At 46.6% G+C, this 16,279-nt stretch overlaps 1 protein-coding gene across 2 annotated transcripts in view; it reads left to right on the top strand.

Annotated features, from left to right (window-relative positions):
• The first annotated feature begins 163 nt into the window (after positions 1–163).
• GAD2 (glutamate decarboxylase 2) overlaps positions 164–16,279 on the top strand; it is a 41,682-nt gene continuing 25,566 nt past the window's right edge. The window contains exons 1-7 of one of the 2 annotated variants that reach the window (XM_027658675.1): positions 164–331; positions 597–656; positions 778–930; positions 2,012–2,245; positions 7,090–7,180; positions 8,000–8,112; positions 11,937–12,052. In XM_027658675.1, the coding sequence (XP_027514476.1) occupies positions 256–331; positions 597–656; positions 778–930; positions 2,012–2,245; positions 7,090–7,180; positions 8,000–8,112; positions 11,937–12,052 (843 nt within the window). In that variant the 5' untranslated portion in view covers positions 164–255. Of the gene's footprint in view, positions 332–596; positions 657–777; positions 931–1,532; positions 1,639–2,011; positions 2,246–7,089; positions 7,181–7,999; positions 8,113–11,936; positions 12,053–16,279 lie in introns of those variants that run through there. The other variant, XM_027658676.1, reaches the window with a different exon arrangement.

Genomic DNA, 16,279 nt, shown 5'->3' with positions numbered 1-16,279 from the left:
CGCCGCCCGCCCCGTCCCGGGCAGCGGTGCCTGCGGGGCGCGGCCGCGGCATCTCGGCGGAGCGCGCCCCGGGGGCGCCCACGGGAGACGCTCCCACCCACGCGTGCCCGGGGCGCTCCCGCCCCTTCGCTGCCGCCGCCTGGCGCAGCCGCGCGCACTTACACACCCGCACACTCGCACTCACCCACACTCGCTCAGGCCGCCTGGGCTGCAGCTCTCGCCGCAACTCGCCCGTCCCGCCGGTTCGCCTCAGCCATGGCAAGCCCCGGCTCCGGCTTCTGGCCCTTCGGGACCGAGGAGGGCTCCGCGGCCGCCGAGAGCCCCGGCACAGGTAGGGGACGTCGGGCGGCCGGGCGTGACCGGCCCGGCGGTTCCGCCGTGACAGCGCTGCCCGGTCGGCGGAGCCCCCTTTGTGGCAGCTCGAGCGGCGGGACGAAGCGGTGCGGGCGGCGGGGACCGACGGCGGCTCCAGCCCGGGCCAGCGCGGCTGAGCTCGGCGGGGCAGGAGGTTTCTGGGGAGCGGTGCCCGGTGTCGGACCAGATGCCCCCGGTCCGCGCCCGCCCCCACGGACCCTCCGCTCCATTTTCTCTTGCAGCCAGAGCCTGGTGTCAGGTTGCCCAGAAGTTCACGGGAGGGATCGGAAACAAACTCTGCGGTAAGGGCAGGGAGGCGACGGCAGCTCCCTGGGAGCGCCGCGGGACCTGCCCCGGGGCGGGGGGCGAGGGGACGGGGTTGATGCCGCGGTGCTGAGGCCGTGTGTCCGTGTCGCTGTCAAGCCCTGCTCTACGGAGATGCCGAGAAGCCCGTGGAAACCGGCGCCAGGGCAGCATCCCCCGGGGTGGCGGAGCCGCGGCTGGCCTGTACCTGCGACAAAAAACCCTGCGCCTGCCAAAAAGCGGAGGTGAATTACGCCTTTCTGCACTCAACAGGTAACGGCGCTCCCGGGCCACGCTGGTTCTCTAAAACTAACGAAAAAAACCGGGGATTCGGTCAGGAAATCGTCTCCGCACGCGTTGCGCGGAGGCGGGGGAGCCCGGCGGTGCGCGGCGGAGCTCCGCGCCCTCAGCCTCGGCCCCCTCCGGCGCCGGGCGTTTCGCAGATCTGCCAAAAACCAGCCAAATTACAAAAAATCCCGAAAAAAACCCCCAAAGCAATAAAATCCCGCGCGCTGGAACCTGCAGCTTTCTCTAAGGGGAACTGACAGTAGCGACCTTCCTTTTGAAGATCCTGCGATGTAATTAAGATTTGACGGGAGGAGGGACAGAGAGCGCTCTCCCATTTGTTTCAAATCGAGGTATTTTTGTACTTCATCTTTTGTGACCTTGGAGGTAGCGTCTCCGCTACTGAATAGATTCCAACTCCCCGCAGACGTACGCTAGCCAGGAACTCTTCCGTTTGCTCGGCAGCCCGGGACACGCTCTGCTCGCCTGGCCCCGCCGGGGAGAGCTGCTCGTGCTGCTGTTTGCCTGACCGCCCCCGGGGCACCCCAAATTAGGGGCTTCCACTACAGTCCGGCTCTGAGTGAGCCATCGCGCTTAAACACAAGCTTTGTGTGCACCGAGAGACTGTGCAGCATTGCCTCAGAAAAAGGCATTAAATTATCAACAAGTTACTTACATAGGAGAGTCGCCACGAAGGTATTTTATTGCAAGGCAAATGGAAGTTTTTAGGGTGCTTCTTGTAGCGTTTGTTGCTCAATCTTTATTTTTCCTGAGGTTCGTTTTCCGTTTTTTCTTGTTTATCTTCTCTCTCTCATTGTCTTAAAAATTGGTCCGTAATACACTGTGGCCAAAATTTGTTATTTTAAATAAAATATTAAATCCTAAGTGTTATCTCTCAGAACATTCCTTAAAATACAGCCTTAGCAATTTATTTATTAAATGAAAACAAAAACTGTTTCTGTTCAACACAGTGAAAAGATTTTCTAAACGTAAATGGGAGAAGCCTTTGTCCAAAATCTGTGTATGTGGTTGTAAAACGAAGTTAACTTTTAAATTTCTCCATTCCTAGATCTTCTGCCGACATGCAACGGAGAAATAACAACTATGTCTTTCCTACAAGACGTTGTGGACATTTTACTTCAGTATGTGGTGAAAAGTTTTGATAGATCGACAAAAGTTATTGATTTTCATTACCCAAATGAGCTGCTCCAGGAATATAACTGGGAACTGGCAGACCAGCCACAGACCTTGGAAGAAATTTTATTGAACTGCAGAACAACACTGAAATATGCAATTAAAACAGGTAATAGCCACGCTCATTTTCTACCCTGTATGGTCTCATCCGTTGATTAAAGGCGCCATTTTATTTTAGCTTGAAATGTTAAAGATTGAAGCAGCAACTGTATTTTGTCAGTTCCAGGCAATTTCTGGCGGCGACAGAAATCGTTTTCCAAAATGATAAAACACTCCAGCAGCCCCATTTCTGTAGCTGTCACTGCAGCCTCGCACACCCTTTCCGATTTAAGATTAATGTGTCTGTGCGTCGGAGTTGCCGAGCGTGCCTCTGAGCGGCCTTTGCACCACCCTCGCCACTTTCCGCTGTTCCTTCTCATCCATTTCACGTGTGATGCCCCGGGAGTCGCCTCTCGTTCCCTGCAGACCCGGGGTGCGGCGGCCGCAGAGCTCGGCGCAGCCGGGAGTAGGGCGAGGAGGGGTCGTCCCTGCACGGGGGGCAACAGAGACCAGCCCATTTAACAGCCAAAATCGCAATAAATGTGCTGTAAATGGGAGCTCTGAGCAGCCATTTGCTGTGTCTCCCTTTACCTGCAGGACATAAAAATAGGAGAATTTAACAGAACCATGCACAGGAATATTGAGGCGTTTGTCCCAACTTTAGGCTCAAGCAATAAAACCGAAGCCGGAATTGTTTTAATAGACATTTGTTGTTGTTTTCCACTGGGGAGAGCAGGCATAGGTTGACTTCTGCCTGCCTGGGACCCCACGTTAGTGGTTAGTCGTGTCCCCCCTGCGGGCTTCGTGGCGGGGAGGCGGCGTGGGGCGACCCCAGGCCCGGCTCTGCTTAGGGGCCACCTTAAATAAACGGCGGCGGAGAGGGCAGAAAGCGGAGCCGCAATTACGGCTGTCATTGGGAAATAATGTGGAGTCCGGGGAGCTCTTAGTGGGAATTTGAATTACTGAGAAATTGATTAAAAATAAATTTGTAGCAGTTACTGAAAGAGACAAAAGGCTGATTTGAGACTAGAGGTTGAGGGAAAGACAAAAAACCGGTTTTGTCACCTTTTGAGAACAAAACAGACCGACCCAGGTAAAGATTATGAGGGATCTGTGTAATCCTCGTTTAGAGGTGGAAATGACCAGCCGCATGTTTTTGATGCATGGGTTGGATGCTGTCAAAACGCCTGTAAAATGTTGGAATAAACAGATAGATGATGTCCACAGGAACAAAGTCGATCAGTCCAGTGATCCATGTTATGTGTCTGGGTAGGTCATAGGAAACATGTTTGCGCAGAATGGTGTAAAACGTGGGATCTGTGATTCTGGGAAATGAAAAATTAGGGTTTCTTAGGTGATTTTCGTTAATTGTTTTTTGTTATAGCCTCTTTTCACGTAATAGACCTACTTAATTCTGTGCATCCGAAAAATACCCTTTAAAACAATGTTGCCGTTTCTCTTCCTCACCCTAAATAGCTGAGGCTTTCCCTTCTTGGCATTTTAATTTTTTTTTTAACGAAGATAATGCTTTTGAGGTCTGAGAATGGGTGCTGGGGGGTGTTGTGTGAAATGCGGCGATGTAATGGAGTTCAGCCAAGGGGTGCAGAGCCACCTCATTTGACTGCTGCTGCTCATCAGCATCCTGGGGTGACAGCCCCAACCGGGGGGGCCTCATGAAATGCACGGGATTTACACCTGGAGCCCTTCCGCATGTGCTTCAGAGTAAAACGCTGGAATTACCCTCAGGGGAAGGATAGTGTGGTGAGGTTTTTGGCAGCGGGGTCTGTCTCCATTCCTGTCGCAGGAACCCTTTGGACACAGCCCCTCCTGGGCTCTGTTTGGCTTCAGGGGCCCAGGATGCTGATTGTAAAATAAATTTTATTGCTTAGATTAACCTCACAGCTGGATCCCCAGGTCCAGGGATTCGAGGAGCCAGATGGCTGATTTTTTATCTAAGGGGCAGGTGTCGGTTGCTCCAGGTGTTGTCTGCATGCCACTGTTTGCTGGGTTGCTCAGGGGAACCACACTTTTCTGCCCCTTTACTAGCAGAGACAGAATTCTTGCTGAGAGAATACGAAAATGACTGCGAAAGCAAGGAAAGATGGATGCAGAATTCAGTTACTGTGCAGTGCAATTGAAATTGAACAGAGTAATTGAAATACAAGCATTTAAAAATGGCTTGGAAACCCCAGGAAGGGTGCAAGAAGCTGGTGCTGGCCCAGCTTTGCTCCCTGGCAGGCCCTGATGCTGGCCACGCATGCAGTGAGGCTGTGAGCAAGGCCAGGCTCAGTGCTGCCGGCCGTGCCTTTATCTGTGCTGTCCAGCCATGCCTGGCCCTTCTCGTCCTTCCTTGTGGAGGCTGTGTGTTCATGCTGGGCATACCCATGCGTCAGACAAAGTACAGGCAGGTGTATGTTTGAGAGGGTGCGCAGGGCAAAGGCACGCCCTCAGTAGGGAAAGACCGGCCCTGAGGTGTCCCTGTGCCTTGGCCCTGGTTCTTGGCAATCATGTCCCGATTTACTCGGGGATATCTGTGAACACATTGTGTACTGCTAAACCAAACAGCAAGCAGTAATCTCCTACTTTCACCTCTCTCCCTGTCAGTCTCTTTCCCAGTCACCTCTTTGTTCAGCGACAACCGCAACAAAAGATGTGCATTTCAGGCAGACAGCACCCTGGTAGTGATTTTTGAGCATCTCTCACAAAGTCTTCTTACCTTGCCAGTGGAGCCTGTATTTTAAGCAAAGCCACAATTTTCCATGCCCATCTAGTCAAGGGAAGAGAGCTCACTCACATATATGGGTGTCACATGGACAGACAAACCATTGCAGCTGGGGCTGGGGGCAGTTGGGGCAGTACATTCTGTGCCCTTATGTATTACAGTCGTGCTGCAGAAGGGAAGTGCATCGTCGAGCGGAGGGAGCTGTGTCACAAGTGTGGGTGCTGGGGGCTTGCCCAGCAGCAGCAGCTCCTGCTCTCTCTGTACTGACGTCTCAACACAGTGCTGCTCCCCCCACCTCGCTCGCTCCGGGGCACCGCTGCCCGGCCTCCGCGTGCAGGCGGCCCTTGTCCCTACGGCGATTCCCAAAGCAGGTGGGTTGCTGTGAGGTTCGCTTGAAGAAACAGGCAGTGACAACAGGGCTGTCGCCTGGGGGTGGGTATGGGGCTGACAGAGAGCCGCTGAGACACTGCAGATGAAGATACGAATTCTGCTATTCCCCAGCTTTTCAGTGTGGATTTATTTCCAAAGCAGGAGTTTTTGTAGCCTTTTTGAGCCTTCCTGTAGCCCGGATCCAGTAAAGGCTTTTAGCTCCTAATTTTTTGTTGCTTTCTGGTGAAATATGGGAGCCAGCTTGGAGCCAACTGTGACACTGAACTTGAGTTATAAATACAGAAATCTCAAAAAATCCCATCATCAGGGGAGATGTGGTTCTCTGCAGGCCAAGCCCCTGTCATGGGATCACCGAGGCTGTGGTGGCATTGGTGGGGTGCATGGGTGCCTTAGGTCCATCAACCCCACTTAAGAGCAAGGGCCAGGTCTTGTGCATTCTGCTGGATCTCAGCATCATTCCTCGGTGCCTCAGGGACTTTGGCTGCCTGTTGTTGGCAGCACAGACCAGGGGAAGGTGGTAGTTCCCATCTCTGGTGGGGAGAGCTCAGCGCAAAACATGATCAGGCTTGAATGGCTGTGGCAAAGGGCTGGTCTCAGGTTAAGGGCACAGTGGAATTTGCATGTGTGCGTGTCCCCTGCCCCATATCCTCAGCTCTGGTCTGCCCACTCAGCTCAGCCTGATTACTCTGCCTTTGTGTGCTGCAGCGTGGGAGCTGGGGAGCAATCCCCTGTGCTGTTCTGCCAGCCATGTGTCTGTGCCTGATAAGGGGCCACAGGAGACTGAAGATAAGTTTTCTTTCAGTGCTGGGTCTGCATTTCCTCAATCATCTTGCTCTATCTTTTGTTTTCTCTGATGGCAATAACAGTTTGTCATCTAAGGGTCAGGACAGGTGTTTTCCAAGCAGAGGCTGCCTTCCTTTGAGTCAGATGGCATTTAAGTAATTGTGAACCATCTATAATTTGTACCGGTAATTATGCCACTTATCAGGGGCTTGCGGGAAGTGACCAGTAAAAATGGAGTTTTAATGGTTTCTGGGTTTAATGGCTCTGGGCACATTTTTAAGAAAAATCTCTAGCAGGATTTTAGAAAAAAAATCAGGAGCCAATTAGATTAACTAGGTACGTGGACTATCAACTCATTGAATATATTCTTGTGCATCAGTCTGCTGGGGCAGCAGTGCTGGTTTTCATGGGGTTTGTTTAAAATCACAATAGCAGGTAGCCAGGCTATTTGTAATTGCACTCTGACAGGGAAAAAATGACAAGGACCACCACCTTCCCTGCCATCTTCGTACAATCATCAGCCATTGAGTCATGTGCAAAGCAGTCACCAAAATACTCCATTTTCTCATTTCGCCCTGCCTATTACAATCATTAACCATTCATCACTGATGTTATATGTACTGGCAAGCTCTTCAGATGGTGTCTCGTGCGTGCCTTTCAAACCTAGTCAGGCAAAACCATATCCAGTGACAACATGTGACACACTAACGGGAGCAAACAGCTATTTTTGTGAGGCAGCAATGTGCTAATTTTCAAGGCATATTGAAAGGATAATAGGGAATGTTGGAATTCATTATTCTGTGTTCAGTGTAATTACTCTGATTTTACTGAGTTTGGAATGAAAAAGAAGAGAAATCATCCTGCCTTTTCCAAGAAATGTATTTACTGCTGTTTGCTTTGTTTCATACCTTGAAAGTGCTTCCTTCTCTATAGAAATCCGGAGGTAAATACAATATTCAGCACTGAATAGTTTCATTCAGAGTCATCAGCCTTTTGATAACATTTTCCATCTTGTGCAGGGCACCCTAGATATTTTAATCAACTTTCAACTGGATTGGACATGGTTGGATTGGCAGCAGACTGGCTGACATCAGCAGCAAATACTAATATGTAAGTAGCAGATTTTTTTTCCATAATTAATATAATTTTACGGTTAAACTCTAAAATATTAATTGCTGTATCTGAACGAAAGAATAATTTTATGTTAAGACTGCTGGGGAAAACTTAATCTGCTTTTTAAATGGTTACTACAGTTATTTACACAAAGACTTTCAACTTTGTCTTGTAGGCTGTCTTCTATAAAATTTCATCGTACTAATACGATGTTGGTTTTGCTACCCCCAAAAATACGCAAATATATATATATATAGATTAGCATTTTACATGCATAAATATGTAAAATGAAAGGTGTGCTAAGTGAACAGTTGCATTCATGTAGAAGGGTTGTGTACAATCCATACTCGGGGCACGTAGAGCTTTCTGTAAGAAAGAGGTGCAGAATTTAAAGTGTGCAGTTTTCACTTTGGGACTAGGAAGCATTTTTGTGTACTTGGTTAGCTTCATGCACTGTCTTGTCATTATGAATAGGACTGAGGACGTGTGCTTTAGATGTGCACACAGATTTATGCAAGGTGAAGGGCTGGCTCTGCCCAGCATCTCTTGAATTTAGGGCAAAACCTTGAGCCTGGAAGAGGTGGGCAAGATTTTTTTCACTGAAGCGGGTGGAAATGGATTCTCAAGCGCTCTCTGCATTTCTCCTTCTAGACATTTGATGTCCAATCCGAAGGAAGATTGTGGAAAGTATTGTCAAACAGAACTCTACCCAGTGCCAAATAGAGTGTATTGTGGCTACAGTGTAATGTAATATTGCAAAAAGATGTACTAGTGTTGTAGATGAAAGCATTAAATATGGACATTACTACATTTCAGGTTCACCTATGAAATTGCTCCAGTGTTTGTACTTTTGGAATATGTCACACTAAGGAAAATGAGAGAGATGGTTGGCTGGCCAGGGGGCTGTGGCGATGGGATATTTTCACCTGGTACATAACATTTCAAGCTTTCTTTATTTTTCAGACTACGGTATATGACATCCCCTATAGCTAAAGAGTAAATATAATTAAATATGCATGTTTGAGAGGACACTTGCTAGTAACCACCAGTGGCCTCTTTGAGATAAAGTATTGCATGTTTATGAATTTCAGGGATGTGATTATGAGGGTCTGTTTGAGCAAATTGCACTGCATGATGAGCAGCTGTAATGGCACATGGGAAACATAATCAGAAGAGACATTTGCCTTGCAGTTTCGCTTTGCCCCCACTTCTTATGGTTTGCATGAAATAGAAAGACTATTGTATTAATAATGGAGGGAAGAAACACAACAAAGCTCTCCATCATCACAGGGGAAATTGAAGGAAACAGGGAAAGACGTAGCATCCCTTCCAGTAATTTTAGTGGAGTCAGTAGGACCCTGCCAACAGTAGATTATGCTGTTAGCTTTCCATGTAAAGCTGGCCTGTTTTGCTCACTGGGGTAATTGGGTGGCTTGTTAATCTGAGTGCTTAAAGGCTTAGAAACCTGGTTCTTTCAGGGGAAGTCAATAAGGCAAAAAAATTAGTGTCGAGTAATCATTGACTCAGACAAACACTACATTGTTAAGACTTTTTTATTTTTTTAATCATTCCATTTAATCTTTTGATTTATACTCTTCATCACCTCCTCTCTTACTCTGGAATATGATGGCAAAAAACTTTGGCCTATCTGCCTCACAAAATTGCAAAATATTGAAAGAATTTACATTGGGCATAATGTCTTGGCTTGTCAAAAGAGAACAGACTGATAGCTGTTGCGGAAGGAGCCTTTCTGAAAAGAAAGTCCATTGACCTAATGAAGAGGGAAAAGAGCGCACTACTGAGCAAAGAAAAAGCCTCACTGATAACAGCATAGGACATTCAGCTCTCCGAGGCCATCAAGGTCAGGCAAGGCTCATCTTCAGCTTCTCACATCTGAGTGCACCTGTGGGAAGTGGTGTGGGGTTTTTGTTCTTGCTCTTTCCACAGATGAGAAGAACTGACATTGCTTTTTGATGAGTTCTTATTTAAAGAGCGCTGAGAGCAAAAGCTCTGGCAGCTTTTACTGTAGTGCTTAGAGGTCCCCCCAAAAACCTTGGCCCCTATCACATCAGGCATCTAAACGTGTGTCACGAGCCCAGGACCTAAGTCAAAGCTTTTGGAAACTGAACAGTGGTTGGTTACTGAACAGTCCCTAACCTGACTTGATACAGCTGGTTTTAGTTCCTTACCTTGCAGGCTTGAGACACAATAACCCCACAGGGCTGGTCAGGGACCTGAGAGAGGAGAGAAGAGCAAGAGCAACGCTGCCCAGCCAGACCTCATGGGCACAGGCTGGGCATGGCAGCAGAGGTCAAAGGCTCAGTGCATATCCCAGATCTGCCCGGATCTGGCAAGCTCAGTTAGAGATAGTGTGAGTCAGGAAAGGTGTCCAGGGCCTCAAGAGGAACTGCTGGCCCTGCTGGGACTGCGACAGATTCCTGCCTGACCTGGGGCCAGGGTGTTGCTGGTGTGTCAGGTGCCAGAGCTCGCTTCCTTGTGCTGACACTGGCATGGGGACGAGCTCTCTGCAGGCGTGCACCTGCACTGGCCGTTTGCAGGGCTGCCCCCTCTCATCTTTTCTTCCTCTGCAATTTCTGTTTTATGCAAAGTGCATCTTTCTAATTCACTCTCTTAAGGCAGCAATACTCAGTGTGCAGGTTCTGCTTTTTCAGGCAATAGTAGAAATCATCTCTATGCTGTCTTCTCGCTTCAAGCTGTCATGGCTTCAGCTGAATACCTTACTGTTGCAAAGAAAAGGTTCTTGCTCTCTGCATTCTCTGGAATGAAATAAACAGTATCAATACATGCAAAGCATAAAGGCCTGATTATTTTCTTCAAATTCCGTAGGTGTGTTTTGTTGCCTGCACTTAACTCTGGATGTAAACACAACTCCAAAATTAAAGGCAGAATGCAGGTTTATTAATAAGCTTAAGGTTAAACAACGAAGTAATAATAATAGGAAAGCCTGGTAGTGAAGAAATTTAACATTCCAGTCTTGATTCTTTTGACACTGAGCCAATGACTTTTGACAAGATAGGCCAAATTACTTCGACTTGGACACATTAGTTCAGTCACGTAAGTCATCAACATGACATCTGCATTTTTTAGAGACAGATACCTGAGCAGTTCCTCCTAATCTCTCCATTTCTCATTTTGTCGTTTCTGAAAAGAAGGGTAGAAATACGTTCATATCTCTCAAGATAGTTGAAAAGGGAGGAAAACCCCTGATTTATACTGACCCCTCTGCCAGCGATGCTGTCTTTTGGTGGCATTTTCCCTTGGATTCACAGGAGGGCCAGTGAGGTCAGGGAAAGCCCAGAGCAGGGGCAGCCTCAGTGCAAGAGCAGAGCTAGGATACTGATTAGAAATGAAGGGCACAGTTTCTGTGGGCTGTGGAACAGTGTATGTATCTCCAGTAAGATAACAACAAATCTTACGAAAGTCAAAACAATGTTAAATTTGCCAGCACAGATACCCGGCAGTGCTTCCTTCATCTGCTTAAAGGGTGGCTTTTAGCTTTTCTCGCTTTGGCTGTCCAAGCATTGGGTGTCTACCATGGGCTAGTTATAGCAGCTCCCACATATTCAAGGGAGAGGGGTGGATGTGTCTGCAGAGCAAGTCATCCCACCTACTGCAATACAGCTACCAGAGGATGAGCTGAACCATCCTCTGGAGGTATAATTCACTCTATTTTTAGATGGATTAATGTTGCATTAATTGAACTCTATCTTAGCAGCATTTCGACCTGTTCATTTCAAATCTTTGCTTTATATAAATATATATGCATAAACATCAATATGTAATCAATCTCTGTATATACATATATATATACAGGATAAACCTGATGGATTTCATGCATACGTCTCTGTGTGTGTGTGCTTGTGTACATACATATGTAAAACTACTCAGCCTCTGCCTCAGGTACTGCATTATATTCCCATAGTGCTCATGCAGCATTAATGTAAAACCAAACATTGTTCCACTGTAGACACAGAAAGTCAGTTAGTAAAAATCTCAAAAAAGGAAAAATTAAGTGCTTGGTTTTAATTTATGCATTGACAATTGAAATATGGGAACAGACCACTGCAGAATGCCATTTTGAAGTGGGTAAAATATCCATCTCGAAATGGGTGTTTTTAAGTCAGTGTATGCCAGTGATTTTAAGGCAAGTGTTAGGGACATGTGACCTTTTCCCCTTGCTCCTATCTGAGGACATATAAAATGAAAAAAAAGTGTTAGAATGACCCTTTTTCCTTTCTCTTTCTTCTCCCAACTCCTGTTATCCAGCAGATGGTGTCTGTTGGGACTCACTGGGTGGGTTTGTTCAAAGCTGGGGCATTAAACACCACCCTGATTTGGGAGGGGAGAGCACAGATTGGGTTGCACTTGTTGGGGCAAGTTGCCTTGTGGGGCATCTGCCTGGGAGGTGGAATAGAGTGGGGTTATGTGTTGATGGGGTATGGAAAGCTAAAACTGGGAACTAAAGGAGAGATGGTAGCAAGAATCAGGTCAAATGGAAGCCCCAGTCATTTTTTGCCATAGTACTTTTTGTATAATTTGTTATTTGGGTGTAGTAGATCCTATTATTACACAGCCCAGCTATGAGAAGCATCAGGAATAAGAATCCATGGTTGTGCCATGAGGCAGAAACATTAGCATTAGAGTTAGATAAACTGTAGCAAGACTTGTAATTTTTTCTGAAATGATATTACAATGCATAGAAAAAGTAACAGTATATTACTGTGGACTCCAGGTGGTGCCATATCTAACATGTATGCTATGTTGATTGCACGTTTCAAGATGTTCCCAGAAGTTAAAGAAAAAGGAATGGCAGCTATTCCCAGACTGGTTGCCTTCACATCAGAACATGTATGTGTTTCTGTTTTTTTCCTGTCTGTTACATCTGCTTGTATGAATTTATGATGAAGAAAATAGATGAACAGGAATTTGTAGCCAACTGTCTTCATTTCTGTTATTCTTTCACTGGGATTAAAACAGTGGGAAGGGGACAGCTTTTTGATATGTAGAGGGATGATCTGTGCACTTATCTGTGGCTGAAATCCAGGGAGAGCAGGCTCTACAAGCCACTGCCACTTTTTGCTCTCGCTTGAGTCCGTATAAATGTTGATGAGAGTGGCAAGAACCGCATCAAATGATGAGAACTCATTATCAGGTTTCAGCACTTTCTGCCATGAATACATATTATTAGGTCACTCTGGGGCAACAGAAAGTCCCTTTGAGTCAAAATGTTTCCAGCTGAAACCGCTCCTGCTGGTATTTAATGGGAGGGTGATAACATACATGAAGACATTACTATGGTAATGCTGTGTGTGTGCAGCAGAGCAGCTGTGGTATTTGGTGGGCAGTTGGGCTTTGCTGCAGGTTTCTGGCTGTGGGCAAACACTTCAGCACAGGTGAGTTCATTCACAGGCATCACCACAATCTGGCAGTGCCAGAGGTGAGGGGAGGTGGGCACACGAGAAACCAGAGTGGTCCTAGTGGGAGAAACACAGAGTTCTTTGCTCTTTGAACAACCGTACAAAAGACACTTTTGGGGTGGAGGTGAATATTTTGGCTCTGTGACCATGTAAAACTCCTTGCAGCTTAAAGTGGAGAACACAGATGTGGGAGGAAGGGGAAGAGGAAAGGTTATCCCCTAGAGGGACTATAAGCTGTTTTCAAACTTCATGGTCCCCTTCTAAATTTCTCTCCAGCTGTGTTGGCTCATCCAGAACTCATTCGTGGCTGAGGCTCAGCAGGTTTTTTGACTTACCATAGAAAGTGTTCCATTCTGTGCAAGTGTGAAGAGCAAGATATCCTAAAAATTGATCAGAAAAGTTTAGCAATAGGATGGGATGAAATGTGATACACAACTGTGGTCTCCGCATTGCAGAATAATTGTCCCCCGAGTTAAAGAGAAGGGTAGTCAACAAATGAGTAGCAACTTTCCAAAGCTAGCTGTCCTGGCAGAGATAATATTATTCATGTGGAAGTTATAAGCCTAATAAGTCTTGCAAATAAGGTTCAGCATGATTATTTAAAGTAACAAATCCTATTAATCATTAGAGAATTTCATTGTATTCATAGCGATGGAATGTTAAACAATGACCCAAAGTGTGATATCAGTCTCAAAATAATGAAGTGCGTTTTAATAATTGTGTTTTCATGCCAGGGAAGAAGCAGTTCCCTTAGCAAATTAAACATTTAAAAATCAAATATACTAGGGGATCCATAGGACAGCATCTGAAATCCATTACATTTTAGAATTATCTTGAAATTTCAGGTTTTGTGAAGTTTTTTATGAAGTATGTAATGGCACATCTTCTAGAGAAGTGAAGAAACCATACTGTGTGAACACAGGAACCTTTAACACTTAATTTCCCAGAGGATATGGGATCATGGTTTAACCCTCACAACAGCCAAAGCTGTTACAGGAATTCCAGAGGCCTGGAAGTACAATCCTTTTTAAGATAGGAAGGACCTGAACACATACTAAGATATGCAGATGTCATCTGTCTCATTTATCACATCATGTTGACCTTCTACTCACTTTTAGACTCCTCGGCCTATTTGTGGTTTCTCTCTGCCACAGTTGGGCGCTCTTGTAAAAAAATGGCCCTGGAACAAGCAGACTATAGAATTAAAGAATCATGGAATATGCTGAGTTAGAAGGGACCCATCAGGATCATCAAGTCCAACTCCTGGCCCTGCACAGGACACCCCAAGAATCACATCAGATGCTTGAGAGCATTGTCCAAACCCTTCCTGAACTCAGACAGGCCTGGTGCTGTGACCACTTCCCTGGGGAGCTTGTTCCAGTGCCCAACCACCCTCTGGGTGAAAAACCTTTTCCTGATATCCAACCTAAATTTCTCCTGACTCAGCTTCAGGCCATTTCCTCAAGTCCTGTCACTGGTCGCCACAGAGATCAGTGCCTGCCCCTCCTCTTCCCCTCATGAGGGAACGAGGTCATGTAGAGGACTTCTGTCCCTCATGTAGACTGCAACAAGGTCTCCCCTCAGTCTCCTCTTCTCCGGGCTGAACAGAGCGAGTGACCTCAGCCGCATCTCGTACAGCTTCCTGTCAAGGTCCTTTACCATCTTTATTACCTTCCTTTGGATAGTCTCTGGTAGCTTAATGTCTTTTTTATATTGTGGTGCCCAAAACTACACACAATATTCAAGGTGAGGCTGCACAAGTGCAGAGCAGAGCGGGACAATCCCCTCCCTTGTCCAGCTGGTGATACTTTGCCTGATGCCCCCCAGGACATGGTTGGCCCTTCTGGCTGCCAGGGCACTGCTGACTCATATTCAATTTGCCATCAACCAGGACCCCCAGGTCCCTTTCTTTGGCACTGCTTTCCAGCCTCTCTTTCTCCAGTCTGTTTACATAACCAGGATTGCCCTGCCTCACATGTAGAATTGTGAGAATTGTCCTTGTTAAACTTCATATGGTTGGTGTTTGTCTACCTCTCTCATTTGTCAAGGTCTCTCTGAAGGGCCTCTCTGCCCTCAAGGGAGTCAACAGCTCCTCCCAATTTAGTGTCATCAACAAACTTACTTAGTATTCCTTCGAGTTCTGTAATTAATGAAGACATTGAAGAGAACTAGGCTGAGGGTGGACCCCTGCAGAACCCCACTAGAGACTGGACACCATCCTGATGTTACCTCATTCACTATAACTCTTTGTGTCCAACCTGTGAGCCAGTTGCTCACTCATCACATAACACAGTTATCCAGCTGTGTGCTGGACATTTCGTCCAGAAGAATCCTGTGAGAGACAGTATCATAAGCTTTGCTGCAGTCCAAAAACGTTGTATCTTCTGGCTCCCCTTGATCAGCTAGGAAGGTTTTATAAGCATGACTTTCCCCTCAAGAAGCTGTGTTGGCTGTGACCAATGACTGTGTTCTCCTCCAAGCGTTTTTCTGTACTTCCCAGAATAATCTTTTCCATGATTTTAATGGGCACTGAAGTGAGACTGACAGGCCTGTAGTTTCCAGTGTCCTCCTTATTGCCCTTCTTGAAAATTGGGACAACATTTGCCAGCTTCCAGTCAGCTGGGACCTCTCTGGACTCCCAAGACCGCTCAAAACTCATCAAGGGAGGCTTTGCAATGATATCAGCTAGCTCTTTGAGGATTTTCGGATTAATCTCATCAGGGCCCACAGATTTGTAGGTATCCAGCTGGAGCAGCAGATCCATACTGATCCATAGTTTCCCCATGCTCTGCAAGTGTGACATGATAGTAAACACGGCTTAAAGGTGTTGTACATGTTTAGAAACTTGGGAATTTTCATCTTGAATTCTTCAGTCAGGGCCAAAGGTTTCAATATCAGAAATTTTCAGCCAGGAATTCCAGCATCCCAGACAGGACTCTATTTTCATTACTACCAGTCTAGAGCTTCCACTACTGTAAATGAATGAAGCTGTGTCACATTTGCCACCAATACTACTATAATCAGAATCTGACCTCAATCTGATGCCATGATATGTTCAGCTGCCAGTGGGGGAAAAGGGAAGGGAGGAGTAATTTGCAGTTCTTAAGTAATTGCCTTGCTAATTTAAGAGTGCATCATGTTCCTAAATTAGGAGCCTCACTCGGCACAACCAGTGAAGAGAAGCACCTCTGGAGAGAAACTCAGAGCATCCAAATTAGGAACCTAAATATTCCTTAATTTAGATGTTCTAAATTACGTTTGGGAGGGATTCACCTACTTCTGTGCACTGACCATAAAGAGCCTCCTGACATACACAGCCTACATTCGAGGCCTAGAATAGATTATATGACTATTCCAACTGTGCTTGTTCCCAGTAAGCAGATCTTCTCCAAGCTGTGACTTGCCTCTCACTCCAGTTCTGTTTGTTTCTGTTTCACCAGTGATGGTGAAGTACACTGCATCTACTTGGGTCGGTCTTGCACAAGTTTAATTTCACTGAGATGCACTTGCGCTCAGGATTTAATTCAGTCCTCTACATTCATTAGGGCATCATCAGTCTTCCTTCATCTGCACTGGGGCAGGAGCAGTGATGTCCTTCAGGGCAGCTGCTCTGGACTGCACATGACACAAGAGACCTTGACTCAGAGGGGAAAAAGTG

The sequence above is a fragment of the Corapipo altera genome, unplaced genomic scaffold, assembly GCF_003945725.1.
Source record: "Corapipo altera isolate COAL_440 unplaced genomic scaffold, ASM394572v1 63, whole genome shotgun sequence".
Taxonomy (NCBI): Eukaryota; Metazoa; Chordata; class Aves; order Passeriformes; family Pipridae; genus Corapipo; species Corapipo altera.
Note: the sequence above shows the minus strand (reverse complement) of the source record. Positions and strands in the feature narration are given on the sequence as shown.